General features: G+C 57.0%; 3 protein-coding genes across 5 annotated transcripts; 2 read left to right on the top strand and 1 right to left on the bottom strand.

Annotated features, from left to right (window-relative positions):
* The first annotated feature begins 197 nt into the window (after positions 1 to 197).
* On the top strand, positions 198 to 3,814 carry LOC140257390 (C-signal-like). Its single transcript, XM_072346681.1, has 6 exons — positions 198 to 341; positions 657 to 708; positions 2,636 to 2,823; positions 2,942 to 3,100; positions 3,241 to 3,351; positions 3,701 to 3,814. Exons 1-6 carry the CDS (start codon positions 198 to 200, stop codon positions 3,812 to 3,814), a joined length of 768 nt encoding a protein of 255 aa, XP_072202782.1.
* A 396-nt stretch (positions 3,815 to 4,210) lies between these two features.
* LOC140257374 (C-signal-like) lies at positions 4,211 to 6,405 on the bottom strand. Its single transcript, XM_072346660.1, has 6 exons — positions 6,132 to 6,405; positions 5,779 to 5,830; positions 5,422 to 5,609; positions 4,965 to 5,123; positions 4,724 to 4,843; positions 4,211 to 4,421 (listed from the first exon to the last, which is right to left on the bottom strand). The coding sequence occupies exons 1-6, from the start codon at positions 6,276 to 6,278 to the stop codon at positions 4,308 to 4,310; spliced, it is 780 nt and encodes a 259-aa protein (XP_072202761.1). The 5' UTR covers positions 6,279 to 6,405; the 3' UTR covers positions 4,211 to 4,307.
* Positions 6,406 to 7,383: 978 nt separating this feature from the next.
* ACD (ACD shelterin complex subunit and telomerase recruitment factor) lies at positions 7,384 to 14,497 on the top strand. Of its 3 annotated transcripts, none has more exons than XM_072346473.1 (14): positions 7,384 to 7,552; positions 7,640 to 7,766; positions 8,798 to 8,922; positions 9,407 to 9,497; positions 10,087 to 10,166; positions 10,452 to 10,496; positions 10,601 to 10,772; positions 11,035 to 11,109; positions 11,332 to 11,419; positions 11,710 to 11,790; positions 12,415 to 12,513; positions 12,785 to 13,620; positions 14,071 to 14,147; positions 14,360 to 14,497. In XM_072346473.1, exons 1-14 carry the CDS (start codon positions 7,494 to 7,496, stop codon positions 14,421 to 14,423), a joined length of 2,019 nt encoding a protein of 672 aa, XP_072202574.1. In that variant the 5' UTR covers positions 7,384 to 7,493; the 3' UTR covers positions 14,424 to 14,497. The 3 variants fall into 3 exon arrangements, with proteins under 3 accessions (XP_072202574.1, XP_072202573.1, XP_072202575.1); XM_072346472.1 differs by having other exon boundaries at positions 10,577 to 10,772; XM_072346474.1 differs by having other exon boundaries at positions 7,387 to 7,552; positions 10,738 to 10,772; positions 10,946 to 11,109.
* The last annotated feature ends 417 nt before the right edge of the window (positions 14,498 to 14,914 follow it).

The raw sequence follows: 14,914 nt of genomic DNA, 5'->3' as shown, positions 1-14,914 counted from the left end.
TATCACCCACAACATGTGCCCGCCCCAGTCCCAGGGCAGTCAAGGTGCCGAGGTTGCTGCTGGCACCATCACTGTCCCCATAGGTACCCTAAGCCACTCCCTGGGCTGTGCCTTTTCTCCTGTTCATGCCAAGCAGGAGGCAGTTTGACTGGGAGCAGCCTGTTTGTCACCACCGGGACTGTCTCAGCCCCTTGGAGATGGCCATGCTGGCTCAGAGCGTTCTAGTGACGGGCTCCAACCGGGGCATTGGGCTGGAGCTGGTGAGGCAGCTCGCTGCCAGCCCCCAACCCCCACAGCACATCTTTGCTGCCTGCCGTGATGCCACTGGTCCGAGAGGGAAGGTCAGTGCATGGGGATGTCTACCAGCCAGGGGAGTGAGGGGTATCATGGACCCTCCTGGGTGTCTGCTGGGAGCTTGGTTGGGTGCTTTGAGGGTGGGAGCGAGGTGGGCTGTGCCCATGTGGTGCCCATGACCTCGGTGCTCACACTGAGCCAACCATCCCCTTCTCCCTGCTGCCCCTTCACCTGGCAGCTTCCCCAGCAAGAGCAAAGCCACCACGCTCTGCTTCTTGGGGACAAGGATGGGACGGGTGGGAAGACAGACTAGCAGTGCTGCCGGTGGCTTCTAACCCCCTGCTCCATGCCTTTGTCTCCAGGCCCTGCAAGAATTAGCCGCCCGGCACCCCAACATCAAGCTGATCCAGCTAGGTACAGTGCAACCCCTCTCCTGCATAAGGCACTGCTCCTCCTCCCTCTCCTGTGCCCTCCACTCACGTGGGGGCACAGCTTTGGATGGTTTTGCCAGACCTTGGTGGTAGCAGCTGTATGGCTGCTGCCTGGTGAGCTGGGATGTCTGCCAGGTTGAGTGACAAGCAGAACAGGAGAGGACAAGGGCATGGGGGACAAAAGGGAGAGCAGCAGAGGATGGCACTTTGCATTGCCAGAGATGGGGTGTTCATCTGCAGGGAGTTCTGCTCCAGGCTGTCTTCCTCCGTGTAAGGGAATGGCTTACTTCAAACCAGCACGCATTCCAGAGATGAAAGAAATTAACTCCCAAATGCCCTCTGCATCCTTCCATTCTCCATTTCTTTCTTTCCCTTTCTAATCCCCTGATTTCTTCCATCTGAAGGCTGAGGATCTGGGCGTGCGTTTTGCTTTGTAGGCACCATTTCAGCCATTGTGGAGAGAAGAAGTTGTCTTCAGCTAATTAGACTGGTGTAGCAATAGGGACGTGCTTGTCGCGCATGCCTGGCCCCATTCTCCCTTGGAGCAATGACTCAGCCACTCCAAACACAGAAATTAATCATTCACCCAAGCCAGTGAATGACACCTGGAGTAATGGAGCTTGGAGCTCTGCTTGTTCATCATCCAAAAAAGAAGCCATCAGAAAGCTTGCTGTGATATCTCCTGCATGAGACCATAGAATCATGAAACCACATGAGTTGGGTGAGACCCTAAAAGGTCATCTAGTCCAATTCCCCTGCAATGCACAGCAATGAGATGTCCAAAGTGTCCTCTTGAATCCCATGGCTGCATCCCCAGCAGCTCCCCAGCACATTGGGAAAGGCTTTCAGTACCAGCAGCAGCCCCGAGCTGAGCAGCACCTGAACAGGCTTAGGCCCCTCCAAGGGGTCCAAGTGGCTCAGCACAGAGGTCAAAGCCCAAAATCACAAACAACTCCAAATTCAAGCTGGGTGTCAGGAAAAAGATGCTGCTTTCATAAGGCAACAGTAACCTTCCAAAAATCTATGCTGCCCTATGGATACTTAACCCCCGGGTCACTCAAATGCTTTATGAGATGATTTGAGGCTTGCTTGCCACCACCATAAGCCTACCAGACGACTTCAAAATGCCCTAGAAAAGGGCCGTTCTGGTGCTCAAGGGATGAACAAGTCGTCTTCAGCTCTTCCCATCTTTGCTAATTCAGTCTTGTGCAAACTTGAGAATCCAAGTCAGGTGGGGGCAGGATGTTCCAATAAGGGACCTGGCTCCCAGATTCTGCCCACAGCAGGTTCTGCAAAGCATGTGTGCACTGAGACTGGTCAATAGTCACAGACCTTAAGGGCTGCTGGTGTGGTTGTGACATAAAACTGTATTGCCAGTGTTCACTGTTGGTCTAACCAGGCTCGTTTCTGATCCGTGAGGTGTTTGGATGTCTCCTTTTAAACAAATGAGGGACGTTTCTGTGGGGCAAGCATCCCTCATGGGATACAGATCTTGACAAGCAAACCTTAAGGAAGAAAACACAGACTTAAAACATACCACTCCTATGTAGTGTAGGGGGCTGGACCCACAGCCGGGGCTGAAGCATCTGTAGATAAGAGAAGGATGGGAATCAAAGTCTGCAAAGCAAAGGCTGCATGTTGTATCTTGGATAGTGGTGGAAGATCTATTTTAGCATGCTGGAAGATGATAAGGTCACTCTGAATGACCCATCAGAGTGGGTATCAACCAGGAAAGATCAGAATGGAAGTCAGTAACATAACGAATAGTTCCTCAATACAACAGCAGGACCTATGGCGCTCGGAGAAAGTCTCCACAGGTGTAGCTGTAGCATTTCTGCAGGCAGCACTTACCAAATAACCCCTCAAATCCATACAGTAAATGCAGTCACGTTCCTCTTTTTGCCCTGCAGACACGGTGGACTTGCCCAGCATCCGTGGAGCCGTGCAGGCTGTGGAGACTCATCTGAAGGGCCAGGGCTTGAACCTGCTCATCAACAATGCCGGTGTTGGCTCGCAGGCCACGCTGCAGTCCGTGGATGCACAGGAGATGCTCACCACGTTTGCAGTCAACGTGGTGGGGCCCCTGCAGGTTGCCAAGGTGTGTGTGGGCTAGGGCTGCTCCTCTGTGGCCTGTAATCATGGCGTGAGGACATCCAGAGCAGGGCTGAAACCCAGGGTCTGTACTAACAGAGCTCTAATGTGTGTCTGTCTGCCAGGAGTTCCTGCCGCTCTTGGAGAAGGCGGCAAAGAATGCAGGGACGGAAGGGCTGAGCTGCAGCAGGGCTGCCATCATCAATATGTCTTCCAAAGTGGGCTCCATCGGGCTTTGTCTTGGTGTGCTGGAGGCCCCCATGTACCCATACCGTGCCAGCAAGGTGAGAGGGCAGGGTGGGGATTTGGGGATGGTCCCCCATGGAGCCCATGGACCTGCTCCGGGCATCTCTTGCTTGGTCCTACAAGCATGAGCACTCAGAGCACCAAGCTGGGCCATGCTCATGCTATCTGACTCTTCCAGGCTGCCCAGAACATGGTGACCAGGTGCCTGGCTGCAGAGCTCAGGGACAAAGGGATCTTGTGTGCGGCGATCCATCCTGGCTGGGTGAAGACTGACATGGGGACGGAGCAGGTACGTTGCTGTGCGGGGAACACAGCACAAGGAACGGCTGCTGGGTCCCTGCTGCTCGGTGAAGCTGGAGCCCTGGGAATGCACTGAGGTTTGCAGCTCTATGTGTGGAGGTGGAGGCTCTGCAGCCACCTGGGGCTGGCAGGGCACACTGGCTGCCAGCCCTGTCCCTTACACGGAGAGCAGTGGGCTGGCAAGAAGGAATAATATCTCTATGGGCAGCCAGCCCTATTCAAGCTGGGACAAAGGGGTACAGCAGCTCCCCTGCACCCTCCAGACTGGTCAGTCCCTGCAGCTCTCCCTGCCCATCAGTGTCTGTGGCAGTGACGCTGTTCCTTTTCCTCTTCCACAGGCACCCATGACAGTGGAGCGCAGCATGCAGGGCATTCTGAAGGTGCTGGGCAGCCTTTCACAGGAGACCTGTGGGGCCTTCCTGGACTGGGAAGGGAACTGCCTGCCCTGGTGATGCCAGCTCAGCCCACCCATGTCACTCCTCCTCACTCGCAGACATGGGCAAAAGATTCTCCCCATTCCCCACCCCACGTGCAGCCACTTGGTGCCCTGCATCCTAACTTTGCATAACTCTATATCCCACCCCGACCTGAGCCCTCATAGGGAACCCTTGCTCCCAACTCAACTGTGCTGCTCCCAGCCCTGGGCAGCCCACCTCCTGAGAGGCAGGTATTGGCCTTTCTGGAAGGGATGTTCCCAGCACTGACAACTGTCACTTGAGGGGACACCTGGCAGTGGATGTGGCTGGGAGCTGATGCACACACATGAGGGGTGGGACACCCTGGGAAGGGGCTGACCTCCATGGGGTTCCACAGAGCCTGCTGTGCTGACAGTTGGAGCCAAGAGCATTGCTGTTCTCAGAGCTGGGTTTATTGAGGGGGAAGCAGAGGGGAGGCAGCAGCAGAGCGGCCACTGCCAGGATGCAGGCAGGAGGCCGGGCCAGCACCTCACCAGGGCACAACGTTCCCTTCCCAGTCCAGGAAGGACCCGCTGTCCTTCTCGGAGAGGTTGGAGAGCACCTTCAGCATCCCTCCTACGCTCGCGTCCACCGTCAGCGGGGGCTGCAGGGCAGAGGGAGAAACACAGGCGTGTGTGCCCAAGGGCTGCCCAGGCTGTGCCCTGGAGCCTGGCTGCAGGAAGGCAGAAGCAGAGCCCTGGGAAGAGCTGAGAGCTGGGAAGCCGGGCGGGGGGGCTGCCAGGAGCCAGGGCTGGCGCTGCGCAGGGGTCCCAGGGCAGGGAGAGCTGCCATGGTGCTGATGGAGCAGGGCCCCTGGGGGTGTTGGTGCAGGGCTCCGGGAGACAGCAGCCTCCCATGGGAAACCAGCACGGGCTGTGGATGGACTCAACCTGGGGAGGCTCTTACCGTGGTTCCAGCTGCATTCCCCATGTCTGTTTGCACCCATCCGGGATGGAGAGCGACGCAGAGGATGCCGTGTTCCCGGTAGCCCATGGACTGGCACCTGGTGAGCATGTTGAGAGCAGCCTGTTGAGACAGCACAGGGACCAGGTGGGGATGAGAAGGTGCAGCACGGGGACACCTGCAGATCCCACAGCCAGGCAGGGGGAAAAGAATCATATTTTCCCTCCACAGAGTGTGGCAATACCTTACTGCAACGGTATGAGACAATTTCCATTATATCCCAACCAGTTAAAGAAGAAATGGATCCCCCAATGCTGGAAATGTTGATGATGGCTGCCTTGCTGCAGATCATCCCCGAGCCCGGGCTCCTCTGGGCTGCCTTCTTCAGTAGGGGCAGGAACGCCTGTGGGTAGGGGAGAATTAAGGTTCCACGCACAGGGGACAGGACCAGCTCCTCCCACAGCAGCACTGCTGGCACCAGCACCATCAGCAGCATCCTTCCTCTTTCCCCATCTCCCCACCTCTTCCTCCTGCTCCAGGTTGCAGCTCCTCAGCACCAGCCCCCGTCCCACAGCTTCTCAGAGCAGCTCATGAGCACCAGGCAAAGCAGGGCCCCGTCCCACCAGCCCCTTCCTTCTGCCATAGAGGATCTCAGGGCCACAGAACAGGGACGTTCCTGGCGCTGTGGGTGAGCACAGTACCTGGCCCAGCAGCAGGGGCGCGATGGTGTTGGTGGTGTACACCTGGGACATGTCCTTCAGTGTCTCGGTGTCAAGCGAGTTGGCCTTCAGAGCAGCGGCGTTGTTGATGAGGAGGTTGAGCCCCGAGCCCTTGAGGCGCTCCCCGACGCTGGCTGCGGCCGCCTTGATGCTGGCGGGATCGGTGACTTCTGCAGAGGCGAGGTGGGGAGGTGAGTGCCCGCTGCCCTCGGTGTGTGCCAGCAGGCACAGTGCTGGGACAGAGCCCCTGCAGCAGGGCTGTGGGAGGATGCGGAGCCCATAGAGCGGGGAGCCCAGCTGAGGGACCTTCAGCCTTTGGGCTGCGGCTGTGGCACGTACCGAGCGGGACGATGACCAGGTTGGGGTGCTTGGAGGCCAATTGCTGCAGCTCCTGTCAAAGAGGCTGATGTGAGCCCTATGGCACGCTCTGTTCAGCACGGCTGACACTTTGCCCCCTGCCCTGTGGCACACAGTGCCAGGTAAAGGCAGAAGCAGTAGAAGCAGCTCCCTGACCGACCCCAAGGAGCCCTGGGCACTGTGCACAGCTTGTCCTCTGCCATCCCTGCCCAGCTCTCATGTGCACAGGGCCCAGGGCTGCGGCTCCTTCATCCATCTCATGATCCTTCACACCTCCCCTCTCCTGCACCAGCCCTGCTGTCCCCCACCTCAGCTCCATCCCCTCCCAGCCTCACCTGTGCTCGCTGTCCCTTGGGGTCCCGACAAGTTGCAAAGAGCCACTCGGGTGGGTTTGGCAGTGCCAGCAGGTGCCGGACAAAGCCCAGGCCGATGCCCCTGTTGGCCCCAGTCACCAGAATGGAGTGGAAACGATCTCCAGCCATACTGCTCCGTCTGCCTGTGTGCTGACACCGCACTGCCTGCAGGTGCCTTTTAGTACTCAGTTATCTCACACTTTCCCGTGAGGTCTTGCATCTGCTCTTTGCTCCACAGAACTCTGCACTATGCCAGCCTCTTGGCTTTGCTCCACAGCCTGGATCCACTTCTCCTGGTGGCTGAGTGACAGAAGGGGATCCCAGCGTCCTGACAGGGCAGGGAATGCCCCGGGTGGGAGGTCCGACAGCTGATGCTCCCCTGGTGGTGATACACACTGTCCTCTGCCCTGTGAAAAGCCACCTCTGCTCCCAAAGCTGATGCAGGGCAAGAACCAGCTCGCCCGTGCAGGCACTTGGCTGCAGTTTGGTTGCTGCTCTTCATACCTCCCTCTTCTCTGCTCTACCACAATGTGAGCCTCGTGGTTTTGCACCAGAACTACCTCTATTCCTGCACGGAGATGCCTCTTCCCACCTTCCCTCTTGGGCCTCTGTCCTTCGGGACTGGATAGACCGAGGTGGACTATGTGTACCATATTGGCCTCAATGTGCACAACAGCCAGGAGAGGTGGCAGCCCTTCTGCCAATGTTACACGCTGGGAACCTCCCAGAACTTCTTGGAAACCCTCCAGAAGGGATCTCGTCCCAAAGGCCAGCCCTGCTATCAGCCACGAGCTTCGGCTGGATGCACCATGGAAGGACAGCATTCCCACCCAGCACACTGCAGCCACCCCATCTCAGTGTGGTCCCATCATGGTTCCATCATGGTCCCGGCAACCCTCGCTCTGTTTCTGTGCAGGTGGGGCCAGGAGCACCCCTGGGATGGACCCAACTCCTGTTTGTCTTCCAGAGAAAGCAGCACTACAGTAGAACGGGGGCAGTGATGCTCCCGTTGGAGGTTCCATTCATGTAGAGCAGCACAAACATGTCGCCATGGGCTGCCAGCAGCTGACAGGGAGCAGTGACTGAACCACGGGTACTAGTGCTGCAGCGTGGGGACGAAGAGACGGCTGGGTTCGATGGTGTGATGGGGAGGTGTGAGCAGCACCCGGGGTACTGCTGCAAACGGGGACTCGGAGAGCAATAAACTCGGCTGCCTTCCCCACCGCTGTCCGGCCCTCAGCCCGAACCCCACAGAACACGAGGCGGCTCCAGGCCCGAGCCGGGCCGCCCCGCCCCGGATGCGGCCTCCCGGCAGCGCTTCCCCTTCCAGGTCCGCGGGCGGCCATGGCGGCGGCCTGCAGTCCCGGCGGGGAGGGAGCGGCGGAGCGGGCGGCCGAGGGCGGGTGAGGCCAAAGCGGCGGCGGTGGGAGCCGGGCTGCCCTGCCGGCCTCTGGCTCCCCAAACGCGGCCCTTCGTGTCGCCCCGCGCAGGTTGCTGTACGGCGGTAGGAATCTCTCTTCTCCCGGCCTTTACGTCCTGCAGCCCTGGATCGTCGGCCTGCTGGTGAACCACGAGCAGCCGGAGGGGAAGAAGTGGTTGACGGGGCAGGTGCTGCGGGTGGGTACCCGAAGGGGGGGCACGGCCCTGCTGTAAGGCCGGGGGTCCTGGAGGCTGGCAGCAGGACTGTGACAGCACTGAAAGCCGGCTGTACCGTGGGCTGCATCCATAAAGCGGCCTAAAAGGGCTGGATAAAGGAAGAGGGTGGGTTTTTAGCGGGGGCTGTTGTGGTAGGATGAGGAGAAATGGGTTCAAGCTGAAGGAGGGGAGACTGACTCTAAATAACCAGGCACTGGTGTGGGCTGCCCAGAAGGGGTGATGGATGCTCATTCCCTGCAGGCACACAGAGTCAGGCTGTATGGGGCTCTGGGCTCATCGTCCAGCGTAGCTGTCCCAGTTCACTGCAATGGAGCCAGAATGGAGCTTTCAGTGTCATCCAGTCCAGCTCAGATGGTTCTGTGATGGGCAGCCTGAAGGGAGGCAATCAGCCGAGCTGAGTCCACACTCCTGGCTCCTTGCATGCTCTCTGCTAGCCCTGGTGGCCCCTTGGTCTGGCTGGGAGGAAAGGTGAGAGCTGGCTGTGCTACCCATGGATGGCTGGTCTTCTCCGCTTCACAGCCAGCATTGTGGAGAACAGTGGGCTAAACTGCCCTTAGCTGTGGGCTGAAGGTTAAGATCATCACGTAACTACGAGTTCCATAAGTGAATCATTCCGTTACGTTCATGTATAGCTGGGTTTCTACCTGGTGCCCTCCGGTGCATCACAGACCCTCGTGTTGTGATCTGGAGACAGAGGATGAAGATGCCATGAGATGCTGAGTGTGAGATCTGCAGGAGGGGCAGCTGGCTGTGATAGTCACAGAACAGCCACGTTATGAAGGAGGGATGCCTCCTTACAGGAGCAGGGTGTCAAAAGGTGGTTTCTGGGCCACTTTTTGGCCCAGTCCCCACTCCCTGCTGGGAGATCTCTTCAGGCTGCGGTGATGGCTGAGTGGATCCCGAGGGGCTCCTCAGGAGTGCTGTGCTGCCTTTGAGCACTGTCCGTTCCTTGAGTGATGTTCATTCTGCTTTTTTCCTTCCCTGCTCTGTAGGTTTTGAGCGGCTCACGTGCACCTGGCCAAGGCGAAGTGCAGCAAGATGCTGTCCTGCAAGTCTCAGACGGCTCCCACTACATCCGAGTGGTTGTTACAGCAGAAGCTCTGCAGGCAGAAGAAAAGTGAGTTCCATCAGCTGTGGCTGGGACTGCAGCTCTGCAAAGCTGCTAGTGGGGCTCCTGCCTGGCCTTGCTGCAGGTTGCGTTAAGCTAAATCAGCAGCAGGTTGGGAAGTCAGTGCAAAGGAGGTGCTACTGCTAGGCTGGAATGCAGGCACTTGGTGCTGCAGTTGTGGCTGGCTGCAATGTGCAGGCGTTGATTGCAGACGTCTTAACCATGGTTCCTTGGGCTCTTATCAGTGCTAGCAGCCTGTCTTGGTTTCTCCCCATTTGGATATGAGCCCCTTGTTTTCCAGCTGGAGCAATTGCTGGTATCAGAGGGAGGGTAGAAAGCAGCTCTCAGCAGCTCAGTCCCCGATGCTCACGCTGAGAAGTGTTCCATTGTGCCCCTGTGTTGTGTAGCTGTAAGGGGAGCCCCATGGTGGGTGTGGGCGGTCTGACTTCATCCTTCATCTCTCCCAGATGGTCCTGCTCTGTTCTTTTCCTAGTGCCCACATGCAGCTCATGCTTTCCAGCCTTATCTGTAGACTGATCACCTTGCAGAAGTACACGCTGTGTTTCCGGGAGGAGGCCAAGCTGGTAAGTGTTCCAATGAATGGGATTAACTCCTTCCCTGACCTTGCCTTGCTCCCTGCATGCTTTGAGCTGCTCCCAGAGCTGCATGATGGAGCTGGGGGTGGATGGAGGCTGGCCTTTCTTCTCCACGGCCCTCCAGTGCTCAGGTCCTGGCAAGCCGTGTGGCAGTGAAGAAGACTTGACAGCACAGGGGATGGTCTGAGCCTTCCCTGGAGACGTGGTGCATCTCCCCCAGGGTCTGCAGCAGCCTCGGCCACCTACTGCTTTCTCTTGCTGTTCTGGAGCTGCAGGCTCTGTGACTGTAGGAGGTCTGCGTGGACCTCAGCCCATGGCAGAGAGCTCCCTGCCCTCCCCTTGCTCAGATCCAGGCATTTCCCCTTGGCCTCAGGCTGACCCAGCCTGGCTCATGGCCCACGAAAAAGCTGCTGCAAAAGCTGATGTAGAAGGTGCAAAACCTGCTGCAGGGGAGGTCAGGCTGCCTCTTGTCGAGGTTGTTAACAGAGCTAGGGTGGGTGCTCACCAGTCGTGAAGTGGGTGGGAGCAGAGCTGTGACTGCTTGCCCATATCACACAGACTCTGTTTGTCCCAACAGGAGGACTGCGAGTTTTATCTCACCGCCCAGCGCTTCGTCGTGCTGCCCATGGAGAGGCAGAGGATGGATTCATCAAATGTGTATGTACCAGGGTGTGGGCTGTGGGTGCTGGGCTGTGGGGCTTGAGCATTGCCCTGGAGCTGAGAAGAGAGTGTTTGCCACATAGCACTGAAGCCAGGAGCCCTTGGTGCAGCAGTATGCATTGCCAGTGATGAGCTAAGCGATGTGCTGCTGTGACCTGGTTGTGTTAGAGATCATTGTACTTGCTGAAAGAGAGAGATTTGTGTCACAAACTTGGAAGGAATGGAAGGGATGTGCATGGGAAGGAATGCCCCCACCAATAACTGGCTTCTCTGTTGTTGTAGGAACCAGGAGCCCTCTGTGCTACAGAAGATAAAGGAGCTCTGGATGTAAGTATTGGGCTGGTGATTGCAAGACACCGCACGGTGTGAGGGTGAAGGCGCTGAATGTTTTTCATGTGAGCTGGCAGGAGCTGGTTTGTGTTTGATGGCAGTTCCTTGTGGGACTCTCTGCCCTGGGATGTGACAGCGCTGAGCAGAGGGTTCAAAGCTGGTCACTTTCATGGATGTGATTCCGCTGACACAGGAGCCCACCCAGCTCTGACACTGGCTTTCTCCTTGGTCATTGCAGGAGGAATCTCTCTGTGGGCACCACTCCTTGCTCAGGTAAGGGTCGTGAAGACCTGTGTGGCTGGGGAGAGAAAGGAAAGATAGTTTCTGGTTGCAGAGGAAATGCAGTTTTGCATCTTTCCACAAGTTTCTATCATGTAGCCGAAAGTAAAAGCATTTTCCTGAGCTGGGGTAGCTTCTCCATTAACGTACGTGTGTTCTTGCTCCAGAGCCGTCCCTCTCCCAGCTGTTAGAAGTGATAGCACAGGACCAGCTTGAGGTCTTGAAGGAAAATGCTGAGAAGTGCTTGGATTTGCAGGTGCCCAAAGAGACACCCTCGACAGAGGCAGACAAGCTTCCTGTGACCCGGTGGGAAGCAGAGCTTCAAAAAAGGGTCAGTCCAAGCATTGAGCGGGGCCTGGAGCAGAGCCATCCCTGTGTGACCATCTGGGGCAGGGCTGTGACAGCTCGTGGTGGGGGCCCTGCTTGGAGGAGGAAAGGGACGAGCAGTGGGCAGAAGTTTGCTGGGAAGTGAGGCTGTGCTCAGCTGTGCGTGAGCTGCTGCAGCTTGAGAGGGACCACGTGGCACAAAACCAAGTAATGTTTCTCATTTCAGCCACGTGAGGACACCTTCATAATCCCAGCCAACATCCTGGTGATCCCCGCTGAGGAAGGAGTGGTCGACTGCAAAGCTTCCCAGGCAGGTCAGTGCTGCGGCATCATTTGGAGGGTGTGCAGGTCAGCACTTCAGTGCCCAAGGATGTTGAAATAAGAGACCTTTTCCTGGTTATATTCTGAGCACAACACACAGAAGGTGGGACGTTGAAAGCTGCAGGTCACAGGCCTGGTTGGTTTCTCTTGCTGTCTCAATCCCCACACTGCTGAGATGCCACAAGTCCTGTCAGCTGCCTGGGATCCCTCTAGAAAGTGGAGGCTTCCTTTGAAGGCTGAGCAGCGTGCTGGGCTGTGACCAGTGGTGCCACTCTTATTTCAGTTACGTGTGGAGCATCTCCTGAGAAGAGTGGCTACGAAATGACAGCGCCAGGCGATCAGAGTGTCATACCCCAGGCCAAGTGTGAGTAGTGGGACATACACATCCCATCCAACCTCTTAGGATTTTCATCTGAAGTCTGCTCAACCTGTTTTCTCTTTGCATTAAGTGAAGGACGTACCAGCAGAGCCAGGTCTCTGGGAGCAAGTACTCCTAGCATTGAGTGAGCTGGGGGGGGTCAGTTTCACACCTTCAGCTTGCCCCGGGCAGTGCAGGCTGTGTTCCAGCCACCAGGAGACAGCATACAGCTGCAAGTCCCTCAGGTCACAGTCTGTGAATAGCTTCAGTGAGGTTTCTCACCTCTCAGCATGTAGGGGGCAGCTGCTGTTTACATGCCCCAGCATCTGCTTCAGCAGCAAGAGGCCAGGCTCTCTGCTAGCCCTGCAAGAGAAGGGAAAAGGGTGCACAGGAAGGACTTCCTTCTTGCCTGCCTGCTCTCTGGCTCCTCGCTACCTGAATGAGGCCTTAGAAGGAATCTGGCTGATCCATCACTCCAGATTTGCCTGCTAGAAGGATTTCAGAGCTCCCCCTTGAGTGCTGTCTGTGCAGTTCATCACTCTTTTTTAGCTGTTGCAGGGCTGGGAATAGACAGCAGCATTCTTGGTCCTGCACTTCAACCCAGTCACTTCCCACTCATGGTTGTTGCAGCTGCAGAGTCAACAGCGTTATCAGAGGACTCTGAGGCATCGCTGGACAACCCTTGGAACAGGCTGCCCCCCATGTCCTTGACCCTGTCCTCTCCAGAAGGTCAGTCTCCACACTGTGTGGAACACACGTTTTGCTGGGAGCAGACGGTCCCACTTCTCTCTGTGTGGACGTGCAGCTCCTCCTCGATGCTGGTTTACTTGCCCTGGTCACAAAGTAGTCCTGATGGTCCCCAGGGTGCCATCTCCTCGTGCCCGCTCTGATGCTCACCTGCCCTGTCTCACATACCAGCACAGCTCCTGCTCCCACGTGTTACTACCAGCAGAGCGCCCCTTGCTCAATGTGACTCTGCTTTTTTTTCCTCTGTTACCAGAGAAGTCCCATCTGTGTAGCTCTCCACGTGCTCAAGAGGCCCAGCAGGAGGTGGCTGCCGACAGCAACACCCCTGACTTGTTGGAACCTCGTAGCCACGACTCTCCCCAGGCCTTGCTGCAGGATGACTCAGTGCAGACTTCATCTCCTCTGCTCACCTCATACTGCAATATCAGCCCTGTGAAGGCTGACATGACCCGGGCAACATCAACTGCAGAGGCAGCCTGCTCTGCCCCTTGCGCTGCTCGAGTCCCACTGGGGCCGGAGGACTCTCAGGCCAACGTGTTATCAGTCTCTCCAGTTTTTCCTGCCCTGCCCAGCGGCCACTTGGCATCCCGTGCTGAAAGGGCACCTCACCAGGAGCAGGCAGACTCCAGCGGCACAGCTTACCCTGTGTATATGCAGAAGCATCACCTGGGTGATGCCAGAGACAAGGGAGGAGAATCCCCAAGGAAGACCAGAAGGGCTGTGGGTGCCAAGAGGAAGCTGGTGGTGGGAGGTGGTCAGGCTCTGTCTCACCCGTGTCGGTCCCCCCGTAGATTGCGGCACAGAAAACCTCCCCAACCCCCCTGTGAGGGCACAGTGAGAGAAGTGGGCAGGAAGGTGGAGGTAACGAGCCTGCAGAGAGCAAAGAAGAGCAGAAGGGAGATTAGGCCACAGCGTGAAGAAAAATCCATTGAGGAGGAGCTGGACGAAGAGGAGTTGGAACTGGATGAAGAGGAGCTGGAGCTAGATGAAGAGGAGGAGCTGGATGAAGAAGAGAAGGAGGAAGAAGAGCAGGCATCGTCAGTGAGAAGTCCCAGCTGCCACCCAGAGCGGCACAGAGATCTGCAGCTGGTAAGAATGAAGCAGTTGGTTGGGATCCTGTAGGTCTCACATGGCACCTATTGAGGCTTTCTGTGTCCCCACACCTTTCGTGTGCCTCCTACGGGCCCTTCCTCATGTCTGCAAGGCACTTGGCTCTGCTGGGGATGGGTGGTGGAAAGCAGGCATGCAGTGCCAGGCTTTCTTGGCTCCTGGAGAGGCAGAGCAGAGCTGCTGCATGCAGGGCAGAGGGAGGACTTGTGACTCTGGGTGAAGGTGCAGCTGTGCTCAGCAGGGAGCAGGGTGGGAAGCAGCCCTTGCTGAAGGCATTTCCAGGTCTCCAGGTGAAATGAATGAGGGAGGGAGGTAAGAGCTGCTGCAGGTGTATCGAGGTCTTGGGATACATCACAGGATTGTGGTCTTGTTTTGTGGCTGGCCAGCTGTGCTCCAGCACCACACTCACTGTCCCCTTCACTTCCACAGTACGTGAATGAGAATCCACCGCACTACAAATATGAGCCCCCCAGTCCTGAGCTCTGCAAGCAAATACAGTCCATCAGGTCAGTGCAGCAAGGGACTCGGTGTGCTCTGCCTGTTCCTGGCCCTTGGTTCTCTGGGACCAGCTGTAGTTGGTCCCTCTCTGTCCCTGCCAGGACCTGAGCTCTGCTTTGTCCCTCCTGGAGCAGCAGTCCCACCGTAGGCCTACCTGGGCACCTTTGTGTCCTCCCAGCGGGGTTCTTGTCTGATGTCAGCTCTCATTTTGGCTTTGCAGGCTCTCCAAGGCGATGATGATGTGGGCGAGCTGGATTGTCACGGAAAGGGATACGGAGTCTTGAGATGAGACCACATGGAGCTCGAGCTCAACCTGTTCAGCAACCTTCCTTTAAAGCTGCACATCCCTCAGCGGCGGCTGGGTGGTGGCTGGCCTGGCATCAGGGACCCCGACAGTGACAGTGCTGGGGCCATGCCCTGGTGGAAGCCAGCACCCTCGGTTTTAAGAGGGAGAGTGCCACCTGTCTGGGGATGCTGCAGTGCATCAGCTGGGCTCGTTTTCACCTCAGTGCTGTGCTGCACCTGTGGTCTTTCCATTGCAGCCTGGAGCAAACAGCCTGCAAGGAGAGGGGACCTGATCCCACTGTAGCATGGGCAGCAGCAGTGACACAGGCACCAGGCCCTGGGACCGGATCCCCATTCCTGGAGCCAGTGCAGTGTTTGGACATTAGTTGACTTGGTTTTGTTGATTTCCAACACTCTTTCTTACAAAATATCCAGCAAGGTTTGTGTTGTTAAAATTAAAAGTCATATATTTTTTAAATACACAGCTCTT

This window comes from Excalfactoria chinensis, chromosome 11 (genome assembly GCF_039878825.1).
Source record: "Excalfactoria chinensis isolate bCotChi1 chromosome 11, bCotChi1.hap2, whole genome shotgun sequence".
Taxonomy (NCBI): domain Eukaryota; kingdom Metazoa; phylum Chordata; class Aves; order Galliformes; family Phasianidae; genus Excalfactoria; species Excalfactoria chinensis.
Note: the sequence above shows the minus strand (reverse complement) of the source record. Positions and strands in the feature narration are given on the sequence as shown.

Excerpts from the sequence above, each read along its gene's own strand:
- LOC140257390 (XM_072346681.1), top strand. The coding sequence starts at position 198 with ATGGCCATGCTGGCTCAGAGCGTTCTAGTGACGGGCTCCAACCGGGGC. Across the intron at positions 709-2,635 it reads CATCAAGCTGATCCAGCTAG|ACACGGTGGACTTGCCCAGC; the intron begins GTACAGTGCAAC and ends TTTGCCCTGCAG. Across the intron at positions 3,352-3,700 it reads CTGACATGGGGACGGAGCAG|GCACCCATGACAGTGGAGCG; the intron begins GTACGTTGCTGT and ends CCTCTTCCACAG.
- LOC140257374 (XM_072346660.1), bottom strand. The coding sequence starts at position 6,278 with ATGGCTGGAGATCGTTTCCACTCCATTCTGGTGACTGGGGCCAACAGG. Across the intron at positions 5,831-6,131 it reads CCAAGGGACAGCGAGCACAG|GAGCTGCAGCAATTGGCCTC; the intron begins GTGAGGCTGGGA and ends CCTCTTTGACAG. Across the intron at positions 4,422-4,723 it reads GGAATGCAGCTGGAACCACG|CCCCCGCTGACGGTGGACGC; the intron begins GTAAGAGCCTCC and ends TCTGCCCTGCAG.
- ACD (XM_072346472.1), top strand. The coding sequence starts at position 7,494 with ATGGCGGCGGCCTGCAGTCCCGGCGGGGAGGGAGCGGCGGAGCGGGCG. Across the intron at positions 7,553-7,639 it reads GAGCGGGCGGCCGAGGGCGG|GTTGCTGTACGGCGGTAGGA; the intron begins GTGAGGCCAAAG and ends CGCCCCGCGCAG. Across the intron at positions 11,791-12,414 it reads TGTCATACCCCAGGCCAAGT|CTGCAGAGTCAACAGCGTTA; the intron begins GTGAGTAGTGGG and ends TGGTTGTTGCAG.